Source organism: Carassius auratus, chromosome 6, assembly GCF_003368295.1.
Source record: "Carassius auratus strain Wakin chromosome 6, ASM336829v1, whole genome shotgun sequence".
Lineage (NCBI taxonomy): Eukaryota > Metazoa > Chordata > Actinopteri > Cypriniformes > Cyprinidae > Carassius > Carassius auratus.
Genome location: NC_039248.1, coordinates 19496127 through 19518731, shown reverse-complemented (window position 1 = coordinate 19518731; position 22605 = coordinate 19496127). Strand labels below are relative to the sequence as shown.

At 34.9% G+C, this 22605-nt stretch overlaps 1 protein-coding gene across 1 annotated transcript in view; it reads left to right on the top strand.

Annotated features, from left to right (window-relative positions):
• The window catches only part of pde4ba (phosphodiesterase 4B, cAMP-specific a), a 142705-nt gene that overhangs the window by 16818 nt on the left and 103282 nt on the right, over positions 1–22605 (top strand). The window contains exons 2-3 of the mRNA XM_026264850.1: positions 8942–9037; positions 21088–21326. Of these exons, the coding sequence (XP_026120635.1) occupies positions 8996–9037; positions 21088–21326 (281 nt within the window). The 5' untranslated portion in view covers positions 8942–8995. The remainder of the gene's footprint in view (positions 1–8941; positions 9038–21087; positions 21327–22605) is intronic.

Here is a 22605-nt window from a genome sequence, read left to right as displayed (position 1 = left end):
TTGCGCTGTTTAGTAAATCCAGCCCTTAGTTTTTATTTACTGTATTTCCATTTAATAATTTATCATTTTATATATTTTTTTAAATAGAATATTTATAGTTTATTCTATTTCATCCTTGTGTCAGTTAAGAAAAAATATTTTAAGTTTTCGTTTAAGTTGACGAATAGTTTTTAATGGGGGGGTGAAATGCTATTTCATGCATACTGAGTTTTTTTACACTGTTAAAGAGTTGGATTCCCATGCTAAACATGGACAAAGTTTAAAAAATTCCGGTTTGTCACAAGTTTCTGAAAGTTTTTTTCGAGTATGGGTCTGTGTGACGTTAGATGGAGCGGAATTTCCTTATATGGCTCCTAAGGACACTTCTGCTGGAAGAGCCCCCGCTCCCGTAGAGCAGAGCACAGACATTCACTGATCAGAGCGAGAGACCGAATTGTCACAAAAAAGGGGTTTTTTGGTTGCCAGGGCAAGACAACCCTGCACAGATTACCAAAAAAAAAAAAAAAAAAAAAAACAGCATTAAGGGACCGGTGAATGGAGTTTATTTTTACAGAGCATCAACGGAGTTGTGCAAGTGTTTTTGTTTGTTCCCTGCATTTCGAAAGATGCTTGTTTTACAAACAAGGCCCAGTTTGACGCCGGATTTGCACATCGTTTATTTCTTAAGGATGATGCAGTCCCAACGAAAAAGGGTCACGATCGTGTGTTGGAACCGCATGCGGTGAATAAAACTGCTTGAAATATCTCTGTGTTGTTAAATTAGCTATCGTCGCGTAAGCACATCAAGTAAACAACATGCGATGTTGTCATCAAACTGCACTTTCCACATGTACAGCTTAAAAAAAAAAAAAAGAAACCAAAATTAAGTGGAACTTAGTCATTTTCCAAAACCATTAAGCAAATATATACAGTTTCAGTACATACCACATAGAGACGTTGTTACTGATGCTGCTCTTGTTCAATTTCAGCCTCGTGATCTGATTCTGGATCATAAATATACTGCTGAATCTGACTGTTACCCATGGTTTGTTTTGGATGATGGTTTTTTCCTCACGGTAATGTCATGTTTTTTTTCTCACGGTAATGTCACAGCTTCCAGACGCTCTCAACGCAAAAGCCTACACGTGCTCGTGATTCTTTAGCTCCGCCCACACGCCTCCAGCCGCTCGTGTTTTTCCGAAAAAAAAAAACGGTACACACTATCTTCCTCTTATAAATATAATAAAACTAAAGACTTTTTGGAAATATGAAGGATACAGTACTACTCTATAGGTACTCAAGATTAACAGGAGATTGAGTGAAAACGAGCATTTCACCCCCCCTTTAAGGTAATTTGCAGGTTGGTTGTTCTAAGAATCCTGTAAATCTTCCTATAGTTCATCCATGGATTTTGGCTGGAATTTTTCTCACTTACTTAAGGCTCTTCATGTAATTCCAAACTGACTCAATGAGGTTGAAATCGGGGCTCTGTGTGGGTCATACCATCTGTTGCAGATACAAAAAATGAGCAAATTGTGAAGCAAATATCTAATATTCACAAGGTGGGGTTTATTGCCACTTACTGTATCTTCTTGGCACTAATATCTAATCAGCCTAATAATACTTTACCAAACTCGTATGATGCCCCTGGCACACAGTTTTGTGTGTGTATCTTGTACCAGTTCATGAGCTTTACAAACTGTTACAATCTTTGCTTGTAAGGAAAAGATGTCCTTTCACCACCTGTTTGCTTCTCTCTGGAGGTATTCTACTCTCTTTACCACCCGTCATGATATTAATTGAGCAGAGGTGTTTCAAATTAACTAGTGTTGCTGTTTCCACTTATTGTAAGCTAATCTGGGCTTATTTACCTCAAAAAGTCACTTTTAATATGGGAATTAACTGCTGACTCTTTCTATATATCTCTGGGTTCCCTCTTAGTTTTCAAGCTCAATAGAAATACTGGTATTTCCTGATACATGCAAGCCCTCTTACACTCTGGATTATTGCTGTACTGGAGAAGGAGAGAAGAAATCCCCTGCTACAGACACAGGTTATTAAGGAAACCTAAATTGCCTCACTGGAGGGGAGAGCAGCCCAGTGACCATGAAGTCATTTTCAATGAGTCTTGATCATTAGGGCAGATTAAACACTAAAAGCCCATTATCCAACCGTAATCATAATCTATTTGGTTTGATGTCCAAATGGGTGTGCGTGACTTTGACTAAGCATTTCCATGGGAATGTTCCCTATGTTAAAAATACACTAAGCAACAATAGAGTTTGAGACTTAACCATGACGTGAATTTCTAATGAAGTATTTTTTTTATTTATGAATTATCAGTTTCCTTTACTTAAGTCCAAATGCTTTAACCCTCATCTTGTCTGGGAAATATATTTAGGTTTCCTCGAAGAACTTTCACACAATGATTGGCCAACTGTTGGTGACTCACGAAACTGCAGTTTAGAAACAGCTTCAGCTTGGCAGTCTCCCTAAAACAAATATTTCATGCAAAGAACATCCTGCTGGCATTTTATGGTTTTAATTTTATTGTTGTAACTCTACAAAACTACAAACTTAATGTAGTATAAATGTCAGACTCCCTTCCAAGGCCATTATTGGAGCAATAAAGGAAAGTCTAGTTTACTGCAATGATTTATACATTTATATAAGGAGTTTTGCTAATACATAGCTAAAATAATAATACTGTACCTGATTAAATCTGCCATGAATTAATATTCAAAAAGTGGTGGTGTGTGGATTACTCTACCCTATGGTTCAAAATAGAGGGCAGTGAAGTTTATTCATTTTTTTATTTACTTTAAAAAAAATCGAAAACATATAAATAATAGAGAAATAATAAAACCTGTATTGACATTTTAGTACAGTACACACAAAAAAGCTCAACTTGTTCATTGAATCATATATTGGCAATAAACTTTCGATTTTTTAATATAAATAATAGAATAGATAAGAAAATCGGTATCACTTTACTTAAAGCCTTTGTGTATAATGCACTATAAAGGGCTTTTAAAGGGTAAAATGCATTATAAATATTTACAATGTGCGTTGTAATACATACCTTGTCGTAAATAATTATAACCGAATTTAAATTCATAGTGTAAGTGTTATAATGTATTAAGTGTGGTTACAATTATTCATGAGATTGTATAATACATTACAAAGCATAATTAATGCAATAAAATTACTGTTATAATGCATTACCCATTAAGTCTTTAAGTAAAGTGTTACCAGAAATTATTATAGCAGAATGCAAAAACATAATTTTTCTTCAACATTTTTTATATTGTTTATATATAATAATAATGATAATAATGGTGAATAATAATAGTAATAATGATAATAATGGTGAAAATCAATACTTTGTTTCATAGAAACAGTTTTGTTCAGAGTTGTTGCTGGTTCTGCTTTATTCAAATTGATTGTAACTAATTGTGTTTAACCACTGAAACATTCTGTCTCATTCTGAGTATGTACATTGCTTGAAGAGGCATTATACATGCTGCCTGTCATATGTCAAAACATCTGGCAAAAGAAGAGCTTTAGTCACAGTAATTATATTTAGGATGTCAGAGCCTTTCACAGAAGAACAGCAAAGCGACAGCAGTGGGACCAGATTGTGCCGTTACTCAAAGGATGCATCAAATATTACCCTTTCATGTGAATGTCTAATGAGAATAGACTCGTCAGTGCATGTAAGGCTGTTTTAAAACTCAATATTGTTGTTGGGAAGTGAGGAAAGCAGGCAAAGAACGAAACAACAAACTTGACCTTTCGGTTGAAAAAAAAAAACAAATCTTATTTCGAAATCCATTAAATTTTTTTGGGAAGTGTTTTTTTTTTTTTTTTACAATACTTGTTATACTAAAGCAGCTTTACAAAAAACATTGGCAAGAAAAACAACTTCCTTTAGATGTTTGATAGGATGAAGAAATATATACAGCCACATAATATTATTGATAATATTAACTAGTTTATTGCTTGATTGAATATGAAAACAAAGACAATCCAATCAGAATCCATGCATAATGCAAATATTTGTATAATACACCAGATAACAAACAAGTGTGAAATTGTTCTCAAGGTCTATGTGAGAACAAAGAAAAACTGGATTTGAGATCTACAGATGCTGACATATTTATTCTGCATCTGTACAAGACTTTGTAATTAGTAGGGAGGCGTATATTGATTTAATGAGAATGGTAATTTAGCTGGCAGTGACTCACCTCCATTTCTTTTGTGAGCTGGTGATTGTGCAGATTGCAGCAGCTACAGTATTATATTAGAACACATTTATTACACATTTACTCTTTGAATGGAGAGAGGTGAATAGGTGAATAGGTAATTGGGCCCTCAGACCGTGGAGTATCTGTTAAGCTGATGTATTTACTGATGCTGCAGTGCATGTGCTTCCATTCTTTAAATGGATATGCAAGGTTTGTCAGACTCCTGAGTCTTTAATTCCAAGAGTTTCTGATAATCGTCTAGTTGAAAGTGCAAACCACTTTGAAGCTCTAAGCTCAAAGGGTGATGATTTAAAATTTTTTTTTTTTTTTTTTTTTTACACCTTTACCTCTAAGCTTTACATTCTTGGCTCTGATTCAGCCAGACAAATTTAAGCAAGTAATAATATCCTGTATACAATATTTTATCATGCAACATTATATATCACAATGTAATTTCTGTCAAAACACCTCTCTGGACCCCATTTTAACAATCTAGGTGCATTGTCTAAAGTGCACGGCGCAGGTTCACTCAGGCCATGTCCAAATCCACTTTTGCTAGTTTAATGACGGGAAAATGGTCAACGCTGCTGGGCGCATGGTCTAAACAGGTCTCATCTCCCATTCCCTTTAAAAACCATTTGCACTTGTGCCATGACAGATTTGCTATTTACATGGTGGAATTGGCAAGCGCAAAGACAGAACGCTTCTCCGAGATAAAACGGAGCTGCTCATGCGCGACCAAATAGTTATCCTAATTTTGATACTTGCGATGAAAATCCAATATGACGTAAGCATTTTCATATTTTTGTAGCCTATGCAATAATATTCTGTTGCATTGTAATCCCTTTAATATTTTATATTTGACATGTTTATTTGCTGCTAATGCATCATTGTGTTTAATAAGCAGCATGTACGCGCGTTGTGAATGCGCCTATACTAACATTCTCTTTAAATAACAAAGAAAAAACATTGTGCCAGACTTTTAGACCAGGTTTGAGTTGGTCTATGCCGCAGTCTGTTTTCAGTTCCTCAAAATAGCAAGATGCCAGCAATTGCCTGAACATACCTTGTTTTCAGACTAGCACGCCCATGAGCGTACAAATGGACACAAATGCATTTCGTCCCCTTGGAATTATAAGGTTCTATCTGACATTTTTGTCAAAATTTAGTTATTCACATATTCTTATTCAGTGACAACTTATTTATATTATGTGATAGATTTTTTTGTGTTTTGTACATTTTGGGACTTTTATAAACAACTAAGTTGTCTCTATACAGTCAAATGGAATGCCAAAACTTTAAAGCTCAAAATCTCAAAACTGCTCGGAATGCGGATAGAACCTTATAATTCCAAGGGGACGATTTGCTATTTAAACTGAAACTAGCAAAAAAACCTTGCTTCGCACCTGGCACCTCATTGTCCCAGATGTATGATTGGGCCCTCTGAGAGTTTGCCATGATAATATACAGTACATGACAATATTGATGTGTTTGGTCTTAGCAGAATAAATTTGCTACGCTGTGGCTGCTGCCGCAGAGCAATTACTGAGACTTTCCACAGCCAATACATTCACAACATGTTACTGTGAGAAATTAAGAAATATTGCTTCTGCGCATTTATGAAATAACCCCAATTTATAGAATACATGAAATTACCTTGTAGCTGATCTACAGGTGGAGCTGGGGAAGGTGGAGGGTTTCTGAAGTGTGCTGCAACTGCTACAGCAAGCACTAGCCAAGTATTTGAAAGTTAAGCAGCAAGCTCATTGGCTGCTGATATGAAAAGAAACCAATCAGCTGCAGCATGTGAATAATGATGTGATTATATCAGACTGAGTTAGAACCAATCAGACTTCAACATCTAGGGTTTCATGACAGAGCTTTGGCTATTATTTGTCATAAAAAAGTGACTTCAAAAAAGTGGCTTTTTTTTTTTTGAATAATGACAAGACAGAATGAAAACAAGCCAAAATGAAATAGCAGTAATGAACCTATTTTTTCTAAGTATTTGTACTTCATTACTTGACACCTCTGATTATTTTACATCTCTCAGTTACCAGTTTTATTTTGTATTCAAAAATTTGTTTTTTTGCACTGATATTGAACAAATTAAATTGCAAGACATTCACAGATTTCAGAAACACAATGAAATATTGATATCAAGTGATTGGTTGTTGAAAATGAACATTTCCACATTGAAAGCCACCTGAAATAATTGAAGGGGGCATTACACACACAGTTTTCACTCAATCTCATGTTATAATTTTTGTAAAAGAAAGATACAGCTTTACTATTCTCTCCAGAAAAAGCCAAGCTCCTGGAAGTGCGCCGTGGGAGGAGCTAAAGAGTGACGAGCATTTGAGCACTGAATGCCAACAAAACAGACATTTGATGCCTTTTCATTTACCGTCTGCTGTTCTGAATTATGACCAGGAACTTTTATAGCTGGGACAGCTCCATCTTTCAGTATCAAACAATGTGCAAATCCAGCGTCGAACTGGGCCTTAGTGATAAAATGTTGATCATCAAACAAACTTGTGAAACTCCATTGCTACCCTGGAACAACAAACTGGATCCACTGTTTACACAACGCTTGGTTCTTAGGAAGCTGAACAAAGTTATCTTTCCCTTACAACCAGAAACACACTTCTTTGGAGACATTCCTCCCGAGCAATTCCATGTGGAGAGCTGCCGCTGGATGAAACTCGTTGATGGATGTGATCTCGCTCTCGCTCTGCAAGTACATTTTTCTGGGAGAAATGCCCATATAAGGAACATGAAACAGCATTGTAAATTCCCAAATAATGCTTTTTGTTGCTCACTGGTCAAAAAAATTGGAATTCACCCTTATAAGTGTCTAACGATGAGTCACTTATAAAAGACACACATGCCACTAGAGACCTTTACACGCTGCATTAATTTATTGACAGTGGCAAGCTCTTACTTACCATTAGACTCGACAGGCCATCTATCTCATTCTCTGGTTAATGTCAGTATGGCCAGAATGCTGAGAGCACACTGAACAGACAGTGTAAGAAAGCCGAAGTCAAATCAATAGAAAGTGGTTATGGAGTCATGTTTTCAGGCTTTCAGCTGTTGAGAGACAGCTGCCAAATTCCCAATTCCCCACGGCCTGGACTGTCCATCGTATTCAGTGGCTTTGGATTGAGGTAAGCACAGAAGTGGCTGACGGATTGACAAGAGAACACAACCTTAAAGAGATCCTGAAGAGAGAACATTGGCAGTGGCTGCTGACAGAAGCTTCAAGATGATTAAATAAAAAACAAGATGTTCAGCCAAGTTCATTAATGTTCACTTAGGGGGAAATAAAACACCTCTTAAAACACTACATTTAAATTATTATTATTGTTATTCTTTATATATATATATATATATATATATATATATATATATATATATATATATATATATATATATATATATATATATGTGTGTGTTTTTTTTTTTTTTCATATATTATATATAAATAAAAGATAGACAAGAAAACTGTTGAAGAGAGAGAGGAATGAGACTGGCACAGTTGTGAACTACTGTAAACTGTAAACTACTGTAGAGATTGTGCAGAAAAAACAAATATTTTCTAAATCTGATGCATTCTGCCCTGTAGATATACTTCATTCAGACAGTGTTCTAGCTTGTATTTTTTCTTCCATAGAATGTTCCTTAAATTGAATTTTCAAAAGCATTTGGGGTCTTTACAACTGAGCAGCTCCAATTTACAGCAACAGCACATTGTCAATGTATTATTTTCCTGCTGGTTAATCTTGCTTTTTGAAAATCACATTCAAACTGGTTTGCAGTATTTCATTAATTCAGAGTCACATATTTGCTCAGCTATAAAAACCAGACCATCTGTATAATAATTATCATTCAGTACACGATCATAGAAGAGCAGGATCCTCTAAATGACCCTGCTCTTGCACTGTTTACAGAATGACCCACCTAGAACATCTAAACTCTAGACTTACGTAAATAGCATAATTCAGAAAGATTTACTTATAAAGCAGTAAAAATTTATTTAAAATTATTTATATTTTGGATGGAATAAATTATGATATAGCAAAGTATATGTATAGGTTTTTTAAGTTAGATGCATAACATGCATCTAACTTAAGAAAATTAAAATCAGAGTAACATCTTTTCACTTCAATTACAATACAATAACATCAGTGTAAATTTAGCAGTAATAAATGACCCATCAGCAATGATTTACAATATCCCTGGTTAACTTCTGTTGAACTGTTTTTCACTTCACCCTTATTTACTGCTTTTTAAATAAATAATATTGACCCATGTGGTTTTGGAGTGTAAATCCCTGCTGTTTGAATTTTGCAGAGGTGAATCATACACAAGGGACGTAAAAATTCTTCCACCACAGTCTTTGTACAGGGATATCTTCTTAACTTCACTTTTGCAAGTCAGTTTAGACAGACTGGAAAAAAATATTGAGCACAAAATCAAATAAAGTGGTGGATGTGAGGGTTTAGGAGATGCTTGTCACTGTCAGACTGCAGACAAACTGCACTGCTCTCTTTATCACTCTCGCTGAAGAATAGCAAAAGACTCTCCATCTTAACATTACCCTGAGGCATCACTCTCACGAGCAAGCAAGGTCAGATGTCTTTTCTTTCTTCTGTTCTTTCTGTCTTTGCTGAGAGAGTTGATTGTGTGGGTTTGTGTTGATGTTTTTGCAGGAGTGTCAGCGGAGCAGGCCTGTGCAAGACAGGGAAAGGAAAACTTCACAGAAGATGAGGAAAAGCCGGAGCGTTCTGACTGTGTCACCTAATGAGGTGAGTACTAGTGATACAGAATCATGTATTTCCAAAAATATAAATTTGTTGTCCCCATACATTTGGTTGTTAGTGTTTGGACAAACAGATTTTACAATGTAAAAAGTATGGAACCCAGAATAGATCCATGGGGGACACCTGTGGATATACTTAAGGGGGCTGATTTATAATTCTGTATTCTGACATACTGTGTGATTGGCCGTGCACAACACCAGGAAAGCTGATATTTAGTCCTTTTTTGTGACTTGTATCACGTTGCTTGTCTGTGTTTGTGTGTTTTAAAAAACTGTAAGTCTGTGCATTGATTTTGGTTTTTTTTTCAGTTACCCTTTATTAAGTTTACATTGTTTCATCCCTAGGTGGCAACAAATAACTGTCTTTATAAGTAGATTTAATAACTATATTAATCTACTGTATACTACAAAAAGGCACAGAATATTGCCAAACTAAACAAATTGGGACAAACCTAATGAGTCAATCATTGGACCTGCTCATTAAAAACATTAATTCAGTAGCAAAGCATGTTACTGTCATCATAGTCACTGAATCAACTAGTTAATTCAGGAGCTCCATCTCTTAAAATGTGACGGTTATTACCTTAAATGAATTTATAATGGTTGTTGCAAGCATATGTCAAAACAAGGCCATCATATAATGTATCCTTGAGGTAGGGAATGAAGAGGAGATTGAGAGGTGAAGAGAAACTGTCTCTAGATAAGAGATGAGTCAGTGATCAAACCATGTAAAGTGTTCCTTGACAATCAGACTGCAGGAAGACGTGTGTCTGTAAAGATAAGCAGTGAAGATATACGGCATTTCCTTCATGTCTCTTACTCATCCCCTCACTTGTTCAACACTCTTTTTTGAATGTGCAGATCTCTTTATTTTCTCTGGCTTCCTCTTTGTTTGCACACTGCCCGATTTCCTGTATGTGTCTTGTAGTGTTTTCAACAGTTTTTGTGCTTGTGGTCTTTTGTGTCGTGTCAGGTGACCTCGCAAAACACTATCCTTTTAACAAAGGATGTAAAAATATTCAAGATTAACCAAATGTAAATGTTTTATAACCATCATTTTATATCACACAGAAACCACTATTTACTATAATAATTACTGACCTTGAGCTAACAAACATATATCTTACACTAGCTGGTGAATATCAATGCCTGATGACATTTGGAAGCAGTGTTTGAGAATTATCAAAGGAGGTAAACCAAAGGTCTCTTTTAGACATGAAGATTAAAGATTTAAGAAGGACGTTTGTCTTTTGCAGGACACTTTTCAAGGAAATTCTGACATTCGTCTTCTTATTCTCGCATGCACACAAAGACAAATGTGTACTGTCAACAGTTCACTTCATTGTCACTTTTTGATGTTGTTGTTGATTTACAGCAGAAATTAAGTGAAGTTCAAAAAGTTAAGGAAGGTCAAGTGTGTTTTTTTTGTTGTTTTTTTTTACTATTACTTAGTATGTTAAGTAATATGTAACAATGTGATACAGTATAAGGCCTCAATCCAACAGAAACTCACATTTTGATACATTTTTGATTGACGCCACTCTTTTACATCACAGCTACAGTATTAGCTGTTGGCCAGTATTTTCTTTTCCAGCCCTAATTTGCCTAATATTGCAAGTTTTTCAACTTTTTGACACTTTTCTTGCTTTCTGGGCTCCTTTGTATATCTCAAAATTCCTGTGCGAGTCCCTTCACTCCATCCCAGTAGATATAGCACATATACTTTTTCTATCAGCACATGGTAAGTGTAAAACTGATCCTTTATCAGCACTCTAATTTAACTTTCCTTGAACATCCTTCAGTCTACTTTCTATGATGACGTTGTTCTTTAAATGTGCTGCAGTTTGGTCTGTTGCCTTGGACCCATTACATTGAGCTCACAGAGCTGTTTAAAAATTGATAGAGGCTGTTGCCAATGGCTGACATGATGAAGACATGAAACGCAATAGATTGATTGTGTAACCACAAGGCCCATACAAATTGACTGTTAACATAAAATATTGAATATAAACCACAGAGCACTATCAGACTCAATTTTTTAGAATTTATATTGCAGAGAATTCTGGTTTTGGAGTATTTGAGTGTATAAACGTATGCTTTGATCCAAAACCTATTGATTTTCATATTTGGGTTGCATCGTGGATGCAAATATTGATCTAAGTATTTTAATTATGCTGCCACTCAATGGTGCTTTTCCACTGCATGGTATGGCACGTTACAGCTCAGTACAGTTTACTTTTGGGTTTTTTTCCACCGAATCAGCACAAAAAATCAAAAAAGATTCATGAAATTTTGTTGGTACTGGCTAATATTTTGAAGCAATACATATCACCTAGTTCAGTCTATAGTTATTGCACCCATTTTTTTGCGTGTGCTGTGTATTTAATGCTTATTAGACTATCACTCCCATGTGGCATGATATTTGTGTTGTTCAAGGATTGCTGCCTATGTAGAGCATTCCAAAAGTCACTTATGAGGTTCAGTTAGAATGCTGCCAGATAGAACTGCCTATTCTGTCTGGTGTTATATTCCTGGATTTCTGCTCAGCCATGAGAAGGATGGGCACAGATCCAGCTTGAGTGCTTTACTCTTGATCTACTGAGCCTTCCCCTTCGCGTTCTCCTTTCTTTTTTCCTTGCTTCTTTGTTTTGCTCCCTGCTTGTCACATATTGACGTTTGACAAAACCTCTAGTTAGCAGCAGGATATGTGATGAAATACATGTGTTCTGTTTGTGCAATCATGTGTTGGGCTCATCTGATAAAGCCACAGAAACATAAATGTCATAAAGAAGTGACATAAATGTCAAGCAGCAGCAGCAGGAGTTGCTTTCTCCCTCACTATCAGAATAAGATGAAGTAGTTTTATTCATATGGAGAAAAGAAGCTTATATTAGCAAAGTATTGCTAACATTTATGTATGCCAGTATTTTCCACAGAATTCTGTTTTGCAGCAGAAGGGTCCCCATCTATTACTCAATATTAATATTTATTTATGACAGTTATTTCTGGCCCTTGAATTTGATTGACAGAGTGGTGTTCCAAACTAAATTTGGCTATACAGTGCGGTGTATTCTTGACTTTTAAACAAACAAGACATTTTATACTTGATTTCATTTTATGGCTGGTATTTATTTCCTGCTCGTTCCAGCCCTTTTTTGATATCAGGGCTTCTCGTAGCTTGCAGATAGCATTTAGCTTGCTAGTTTCACCTTGCAGGCCCGAGAGTTTGTCCTTGTGTGCTTACAGAAGTCTTTGAGGTGGGCTGTGAAATGAAGTGTCCCTAGTCTGTGTAGTTCAAACATGAGGTCAAAATGTGCACTTCTGTTTCCATTTCATTTGTGTGCAGTGGAGACACATTCTGTCATCTTTCATGCCTGTCCCTGTCTGCATGTATCTTTGGATACTTTCCTAGTCACTCTGCACAAATATTCTGCCAGTTTGCACTCTTTGTTTAGGGATAAATAGCTTTCCAATGCACTGTGTTATGATGTTGCTTCTGTCCAATATTTTAGATATTTCTCTGTTTGTGTTATAATAATTTGGCTTTATCAACTCAGTTTGGATTGCTAAGTCATGTCTTTGACAAAGCCCTTGAAATTAAAAACTTTGTAATGGAAGGTTTGTTTGTCACTATTATAACTGCATATGAAATGTAATGGCTATTTTGACTGTCAGTTATGAGTGGATACAATTCTTATTCTGCTACAGGAATTATTTAGAATTCTGCTTGTAGAGTCTCCGTTGGATCTGTCCAATTTATTGAACTCTTGGTTTATGAGGTGAACCCATGAACTCACATCCATGGTGTGATGTGTCTCTTCTGTTTCTCCAGTCACCTTTAATGATTCTCTTTATCTGCTTTGGGAATGGGATAATGGGACTAATAGTCATTCAGAAAGGTACTAAACATAGTTAAGCTCCTCATTACAGGATTTGTTATAGGATTACATGTCATAAGTTTTAAAATGATGTCTTCTTTACACTTGGGTTTTGTATATAAAATCATTTTACTGTAGATTTATGCTAGGAATTTCAGAAGTTGATTAAAAAAAAGATGGCAATGCAGTACCAACTCCTACTTCCCGAGGAGTAGTAATGGGTAGCAAATAGCAATGTATATATTACTAGTATGAAACGACAATATTAATAATAATTTACATGAATTAACTAAATTCAATATGAAGTATTACTATTTACCTAATGGAAAACTGCATTTTATAATAATAATAATAATAATAATAATAATAATAATAATAGTAATAATAATAATTAGCGCCATCAAACGATTCATTTTGATTAATCACATCCAAAATAAAATATTTTGTATGTGTGCGGTGTATATTTATTATTGTATATTTAAATACAGACACATGCATGTATATATTTCAGAAAAATGTGTTATTTTTTAAATATATTTATTTATAATATAAATTATATAACTGATAATACATGTAAATATTTCTAAATATACACTGTATGTGTGTGTATTTATGTATAAATAAAAAATATACACAGACAGCACACATACATACATGTAAAAATTTACTTTTATTTTGGATGTGATTAATCACGATTAATCGTTTGACACCGCTAGAAATTATAATAACAACTTAGTTGAAAGTACAACTACATTTAAAAAAATTTATTTTATTATTTAAATAATTTAAATAGAACATTTTAGTACTAACAACAATATATATATAATAGTTGTCAGTATTATTTATTATATTATTAGAATTAATGCAATAAAAGATTATTATTATTATTATTATAAATAATATTTGCCATTATTTAATATTAGTATTAAATAAAAAATAAAATCAATAACAATAATAAATCTGCATTTAATAATATTATTATTATTAATAATAATAATTTTATTTTATTTTATTTGAGGTTAATAAAAAAACGATGTTGTTTTTATTTATTTAAATTTATTATACAGGAAAGTATTCAATATTCATTAATCTTAGGGTTTTTTTTTTGTTCTGGTGTTGTATGTTGTGAAACTACACTTATTGTTATCGACTACAGCAGTGGTTAATTTTGGTGAATTTTATTGAACTCCATGAACTGAACTAAATGTGTCAGATAAAAGAGACATAGAAAATGTGCAGTGATTGGTTCACCAGGACTAGAAATGAGAACTGCTGGACTATTGAAATGTTGATATTTTGACAATCACATCATATTCTGTTTAGTCCAGAAATGTTCTGTGTTTGATGAAACACATTTCTCAAGTGTTTTTTCTTTCAAACAAAGTCAAAGAGAGTCAAGCACCATATGGTCAAAGGTATTTTGTTTGAGTGCCTGTGCTTTGGGTAATTTAGGTTTGAAGGAGAAAAGGTTGTCCGTAGAGCACAGGGCTGTTTTATAGCTCGGAGAGCCGCTGCATTAGTCTAATGAATTAAAAAAGAATGTGGTCTCGGGTGACTGCAGGCGATGGCTGCGAGCTGACCGCAGAGTGTTCCAGACACAGGGCATCTCAGGAGGTCACCTTGGTCATCCCTGGTCTGGCTGATTGCTACGTCATGCTCCTGTGCTCTCCCTCTGAGTTCATTTGGGGACAAAACATTGTAATTGCACAGACAGGGTTGAGCCAATGTTCCAGATAACATCAACTTGGGAGGAAGTTGTCCAATCACAACATGATACGTTTACTGTGAGCTAATGTTTGGATCTGTCAAATACAGATTATGTCCTTTGCCAGGCAACATGAGCTCATAGAGGCATCAAAATCTGCAAAATATCTTCAGATTTGCCCTTGACTGAAGGCAGGGATGGACTGTAATGAAATAAAACCATTACAAATGAATTTTTTGTCTCAGTATGGGATTGAAATAAATGTATTATTGTATGAACTAAAATCATTAATCAATAGAAAAAGAGCAGAATGCAAAATGTATAAAATGACAATAATAAGCTTAAACCTAGAATCTAGAAACCTGAAACAACATAATTCTTCAATTTGAGTATACACATGTCTCTCTCTCTCTCTCTCTCTCTCTCTCTCTGTGTGTGTGTGTGTCATATCTATCAGACTTATCTCCTTATAGACAATTCAATTTTCTCTATTTTCTAACTCAATAGACCTATCTCTTAAATTCAACCCATTGTAGAATCGTTGCTGCCTCTTTATGAATGAATGGAATATTCATGTAAGACAGTGCGAAGTAATAAATAGCAGTGAACGTTTGGACTAGGGGTGTCCTGGGATATTAATATAGTGCTCATAGGCTATATGATCTATAGCAGGGATGGTCAACTTTGATAGTGACGAGGGCCAGCATTTTTTCTCCTGTATACCTAGGGGCCAGTTTACTAATCCACTTCCACACACCTTTTACATCATTTCCTTTTTATTGAAGGAAAATATAGTATAATTCATGTAATTTATTTTTAAAGATTTTATTAACTATAAAACTTGTGCAGTTCAGCTAATTCAGAAGAGAAACTTTGTTGTCAGTTGACAGTAATATCACCCCAACAAAAAAAAAAACATCTCAGATTCATTGTCTGTAAATCTGCGTCCTATTTTTTATTACACAACATTCTCAAAACAATATAAGAGGACAGTTATAAAGGGCTTATTAAAAATAAATAAATAAATAAATAGTTATTCCAAATGGTACCATAAAATAACCGGGGAACTGCAGGATTTTAAAGATAAAATTTAAGAGCTTTAAAGACCTTTTAAGACCTAAACTTCGCATTCCAGCCGTCAAACTATTTTTAAGAAAAGGGAAGAGTCAAAAGTATCAATTATTATATTAATTTAAACAATTAGGCTATTATTAATCAATTATTATATTAAATTACATAAATACATCTTAGTGTCTTAATTGTTTAGATTGCATTTTATAATGCATTAGCTTTTTGTCTATCCACTGGTTCACATTTAAAAATATTTAGCAAATTTAAAATATTTAGGGCTTATTGAAAAAGCTAATTCATTCGGAATATAGTGCTTTCTGTATCATTTTAGAAATGACATGGTCTTACATTTAAATGATTTAACTGAAACTTTTTTTGAAGGACCCGCGGAAACCCTAAGAACATAGTTCCCCATAGTTTGTGTGTAGTGGTGTGATGACGATTTAAATAACAGGTTTCGGTTTCTTTTAAGCAAAAATAGATTTCATTAGCGCCCCCTTTTGTCTGCTGCCCAACGCCACTTTATCTGACACCTTTTCTTTGATGATGAATGTTGGATGGACGGCTGTTCAGGAGAAGTCTAGAGATATATTCTCCAGAATGTCCAGATGGCTTGTCCGTCCCTGACTGAAGGGGAATCTGAACACTATGTTTAAAGGACACAGTGATATTTCACCCCAAAATGAAAAACGTGTTCCTGTTTTGGACACAGCTACTAGTAAATAATGGAAACCTAAGATTTTAAAGTATAGAAGTGGTCAAAATGTACTGTATTCCAAGTTTTCTGAAGCCGTATGATATTGTGTGAGAAGAAACGAGCCAAAATAGAAATCATTATTAACTGAAAATCTTCCCTTCCAGTAAGCTGTTAATCTAAATTCCGCTACCACAACTGAATTAACTTGGATCATTTCGATTTATGAATGAATCAGAATGGATCAGACTGATTGATCTTGTTTTCTGACTCATTCACAAATGAACAGCACTTCTTAAACCCTTGCAGAGGAGAAATATCAAGATTAGCAGTAAGTAACATGTTATAATCAGCTTGAAACAATAGGTTTAATTTTTTCTTCCCTATTATGATGTATGTCTGAGTGAAATGGCTTCTTGAATAAGAAAATTTTTTTATGGTTTTTAATCGTTTTGTTTGCTATTGCATTAATTTAATTACAACAATGTATGTTACAGGAAGGGTTATTTTATTGTTAACTAAAACTATACCTGTACATATATATTTATAACTATTAACCATTAATAAATATTTTATTTCAGCAACATTTCTCATTAAAGAATAGTCCAATCTGAAAAGTCAGTTTTGAATTAATGGTGACTTTAAATTCTGTCTTTCCCTTAAACCTATGGCTTTCAACAGAACATTGTACATGGCTTATACAAATCATTTTTTTATATTGCTTTTTAAGTTCAAGTGAGTTTGTCTGTCATTAAAATGTCATGCCTCACAGGACCACGGTGCTACATCCAGACCAGTGGTCTGCAGAAGGAACTGATGAACTCCTATGGTGCTTTTGAGATCAGTTTGACGCTTGCAGGCCTCTGTAACATCTGTCTTTATAGTCACCTCTAGCCAGGACACGTTTTGTCAGAAACATCTTCTTTGAGGACTTGAGAACAGACCAAACCTTGAAGCTATCTGCAGCGTCCTTGACGGAGTATTTTGAAATATTGAAATATTGAAATGAACCCTGAGACTCTCAGCATGATTCATCCTCCCAGGATGTGATGTGAAGGATAGCAGATTGTTCCCAGCATTCAAAGTGAGCATTGCATTTAACGACAAAAGCATATGAAAATCCCCGTTGAAGGATCTACATTTAGAGATTTTTGAAGGAAAGGCTCGAAGGGGAAAAAATCTGATCGATGTGGGGGTGTAGAGTGGAAGACTTATACAGATATGTCTACAATTTGGCGACATATGGAGATATGATCTGTGGTGATGCATTTTCTATTAGGTTAGGGCATTATTTTTCCTCCACCTGTTCTGTTTTCAGATGAAAACGGGGTGTAGAAGTGTTTTTTTGTCTTAGAATCCAGAGCTTTTTCAGCTTTGTCTGTTTGGATGAGCTTTTTAGCAGCTCCTGTCAGCAGTGTTCCTCTTCACAACATGAGCTCTGTTCATTCCTCAGAGTTTTTTTCTTCTTGTGGTTCCTGACAGATGATGCAGAAACACTCTTCTTCTTTTCTCAGCTGTACTGATGATATCAGTTGCTGGCGAGTTTCTTTTGCTTTCCAGTCAGTGTTGGTCTGCTATCAAACATCTTCAGCTGCCCACATATCTTCCCATCATGCTCACTACCACTGTGCTGGAACAGCACAGCACACAGCTTAGTGTGAATGGTTTTACAGTACATGCACAAAGATATAACTTGGATGTTGTATATAAATAAATTAGAAATTACGATTTTTTTAAGGGGGGGGGGGTGAAATGCTATTTCTTGCATACTGAGTTTTTTGTTAAAGAGTTGGATTCCCATGCTAAACATGGACAAAGTTTAAAAAAAAATTAAGTTGTACGTTTGAAGGAGTATTTCTGTTCCAAAAATACTCCTTCCAGTTTGTCACAAGTTTTGGAAAGTTTTTTTCGAGTATGGCTCTGTGTGACGTTAGATGGAGCGGAATTTCCTTATATGGGTCCTAAGGGCACTTCTGCCGGAAGAGCGCGCGCTCCTGTAGAGCAGAGCACTGACATTCACTGATCAGAGCGAGAGACCGAATTGTCACAAAAGAAGTGTGTTTTTGATTGCCAGGGCAAGACAACCCTGCACAGATTACCTAAAGAGAAACAGCATTAAGGGACCAGTGGATGGAGTTTATTTTTACAGAGCATCAACGGAGTTGTGTAAGTGTTTGTGTTTGTTCCCCTGCATTTCGAAGATGCTTGTTTTACAAACAATGCCCAGTTTGACGCCAGATTTGCACATCGTTTATTTCTTAAGGATAATGCAGTCCCAACGAAAAAGGGTCACGATCGTGTGTTGGAACCGCAGGCGGTGAGTAAAACTGCTTCAAATATCTCTGTGGTGTTAAATTAGCTATCGGCGTGTAAGCACATCAAGTAAACAACATGCGATGTTGTCATCAAACTGCACTTTCCACATGTACAGCTTAAAAAAAAAAAAAAAAAAAAGACGACAAAGTGGAACTTAGTCATTTTCCAAAACCGCCAAGCAAATATATACAGTTTCAGTACATACCACATAGAGACGTTGCTGATGCAGCTCTTTTTAAATTTCAGCCTCTGGATCTGATTCTGGGTCATAAATATACGCTGAATCTGACTGTTAGCCATGGTTTGATTTTCCTTACGGTAAAGTCACAGCTTCCAAACGCCCTCAACGCAAAAGCCTACTGGTGCTCGTGATTCTTTAGCTCCGCCCACACGTCACGCCTCCAGCCGGTCGTGTTTTTCCGGGAAAAATCGGTACAGATCTTTCTCTTATGAATATAATAAAACCAAAGACTTTTTGGAGTTATGAAGGATGCAGTACTACTCTATAGGTACTCAAGATTAACAGGAGATTGAGTGAAAATGAGCATTTCACCCCCCCCCCCCCTTTAAATACATACAGACATTTTATTTTATTTTAGTACTGCAGTTTTCAAAGATTTGGCAACACAGTCCTATTGGTTAGCACTTTCTCTGTCAGAAGTTTTCAACCTTTTTGCACTACAAGGCCCTTCATTGTCGAATGCGATATTTAAGACCCTACGAGATGTTTTCTGGTAGCTCTGCTGTAATGAGAAAGATACTTTTCCAACTCTTTTATTTACAGTAATATATATATATATATATATATATATATATATATATATATATATATATATATATATATATATATATTAAATAATAATAATAATCAATAATCAATAATGCAATAATTAAATAATAATTAAAATAATAATAATGAAAATGTTATACTTCCAGAATTTTTTTCAAAAATTTAATTAATGTTATTCATGATTTAAGCTTTTTATTACATTCAAATGACTTTTTAGTCAGTTGCAATTCACCCCCCAAGCCCCCCCACCCCGACAAATAGCAATTTCTTTAGCAATTTCTGTGAAGTATTTTTTAGAGCTTAAAATAAATAGACAAAAATATATATTAATTAAAATGGGTATATCTAAAAAAGAAAAATTATATAAATATTATTATGTGCTTTTACGAAATGCTTTTAATTTTTTATAAAGTACAATAAAATTTCAAATGAACTAGTGAAATAGTAAAATAATCAAAAAGTACTTAAAAATACAAAGCTGTCACTGGGGTGGTACAGTAAAGTAGAAAAGCTAAAATGTACATCTTTTTACCTTATTTAACCCTAAATGACCCGTTATTAGTATCTTAAAGGTACATATTACCTCATGGAAGGTATCACTTTATTTTTGAGAGCGAGTGGTGTCTTAGAAGTTTGTTGTTTACATGTATGTGTGTGATAAAGGAAGAAAAAATATTCTATTTACATAACCTCAGAGAAAGACGCATGACACTTATTCAAACTGAAGTAGAACCGAGTCATTTTGTTGGTGAATCTGACTACTGGTTTTGTTGTGTGTATCTTTGTTTTTGTGGGCACCTTGTGAGGATGACTAAATTGATAGAACTCTTTGCTTGTCATGGTTTTGTAGTACACACAAATGAACAGCGTGTTTGCCGGAACACAGTGGTAATGGAAAATTTATTAGAGCGACTACAGCATATATCAATCACTGCAGTGTTTCTCCTATCTCAGCTCTGTGGGGGGAGTTTTTTGTCTTTCCCTTTCCTTACAAAAAATACAAAGGAAGTATCTTGGTAATAAGGTTGTTTTTAGATGGTAGTACTTTGCTAACCAGTACCTTAATATTCATCTAAAAATATATCAGATGAATCAGGTTTGGTGCTTGTTTTAAATTTTGTAACAGCGCATGTATTGACTATAAAGATTTATCTGACACGTCTAATCCAAAAATTATTATAAAGGTATAATATTTAAAATATTATTTACAGATCTTTTCTGTTTTATTTAGACTTTCCAAACCTATAGCTTTTGTCTGTGCAGCAGTCTTCTGTTAAATGCCTTTTTATGTATTTTCAAGAAACATAGAATACTTTGGCGCCCTCTGGTGGTTTGAAAACGTTACAATGTCTTTGTATATTTCACTCAAATCTTTAATCACCTGAAAGCAATTGTTCTTTTTTTGCCCTCTTATTTTTCTCTCTCTTTTTTACTCGCTTTTATTTTATTGTATACATACAACTCCCGTGTAACTGGCTGAACATGTGCAGACAGTACAGCTCTTGTCATCAAAAACCTCATCTGCTGACATGGCCCTGCATTATTTTTAATACCTACATACCTCTCTTTTTTTTCACTCCAGGACAGTAAAGAGCCTCCCGACTGCAGACTTAGTGAATCTTTCACATCTTCGGGTTGCACGCTGGGGGTGGACCTGCGGCGGAGGCGGCGCCGTTTCTCTGGTAACCTACAGTTGCCTCCTTTATCATGGCGGCAGATGGAAAGGTCCCGCAGTCCAGATGACGAGATCATGGCAAGACCAACTACTCTGCCCTTCGTCACGCCCCCTCGCATTGACATCACACCTGTGGACTCTGAGTGGTGAGTCCGTGTCAATCAGCTCCTTTCACTGCTCCTCAACTTTAATTTCAGAAATCTAATATCTTATAAAATACATCAGATTTTTTCCATCTCAGTTTAAAATGCAGAGACATTCATTTTTTTGTCTTGAAGAATGTAAACACTGGTTCTTCTGTGATTCATTTATTGTATTGATTGAGGTTTAATAATGGTTGGAAAAGTGTTTTGGGAAACCTGTTTAAGAAATATTTTAATAATGCTAAATATTTTAATGGAAATGGTGATCTTTGAGAAAGAGTTCCTAAAGATCACAAAGAAAGTTCAAAAGCACAGAATTTATTTGAAGTAAAAATGTTTTGTAACATTTTAAATCGTAATGACCCCAAACTCTTGACAAAAGTGAGTGTTTTGTTTTATTTGGTTATGTCAGGTTCCCCCATTTTTTTAGCTGTAAAAGTCAGGTTGTTGTTTCATTACCTTTGGCTACCCTTTGGTTACCAATATTCTTCTTTGACAAATAATATATTTTGTGTTGAATTGAGGAAAGAAACTCATACATGGAAGGTGAGCAAATGATGATTTGGTATGATGATACATTTTTGGTTGAACTATTCCTTTAAATGATTTGTTCGGTCTTTCTAATATACTTGTACTTAATGTCTAAGCATCTGCAATATGCTTTACATATAACATATGCATATATGGAAGTCCTAAATTGCTGCATGATGCTCAGTCTTGTTGCCACGAGGAGAGGGTAATATGTTTGTAATCATCCATCAATAATTCTTCCTTTAATTTGTCTGCTAAAAAGATGTCATTTGACAGCCGAGTTGCAATTAGTGAGTTGCAATAGCTTGATGGGCCCACAGCAAATGCACCAATAAGACCAAAACACATTTGTTATTGGATGCTTATAATACTTTATATGATTAGTGTAGCTACAAATTAGATTTTTTTAATCTGTCTGAAAATAAACAGGTCTGATTTTCAATATTTCAACTTTAGAGCACATAAGTTTGATATGTTTGCTAAATGTTTTGTGTCAGATTACAGTAAATGCATTAAATTGGTAGTTGTTGTCGTTGTTTGCCAGTGGAGGGCAGCATTGAGACTAAAATAGGTCATGGTTTTTCTTCTCAGGTGTTTCTGTGTGTGACACCTCTGGTTTGGTAAACCTCATGTGCATTCATCAGTCTGCCCCCCCAAAACACTCCAGACCCACATTTGCCATAAATGTATTAAAGTAGGCCAGTAGCATGCCCCTTTTAAATGGATGAAAAATTGAGATGTGGAAGCTAGT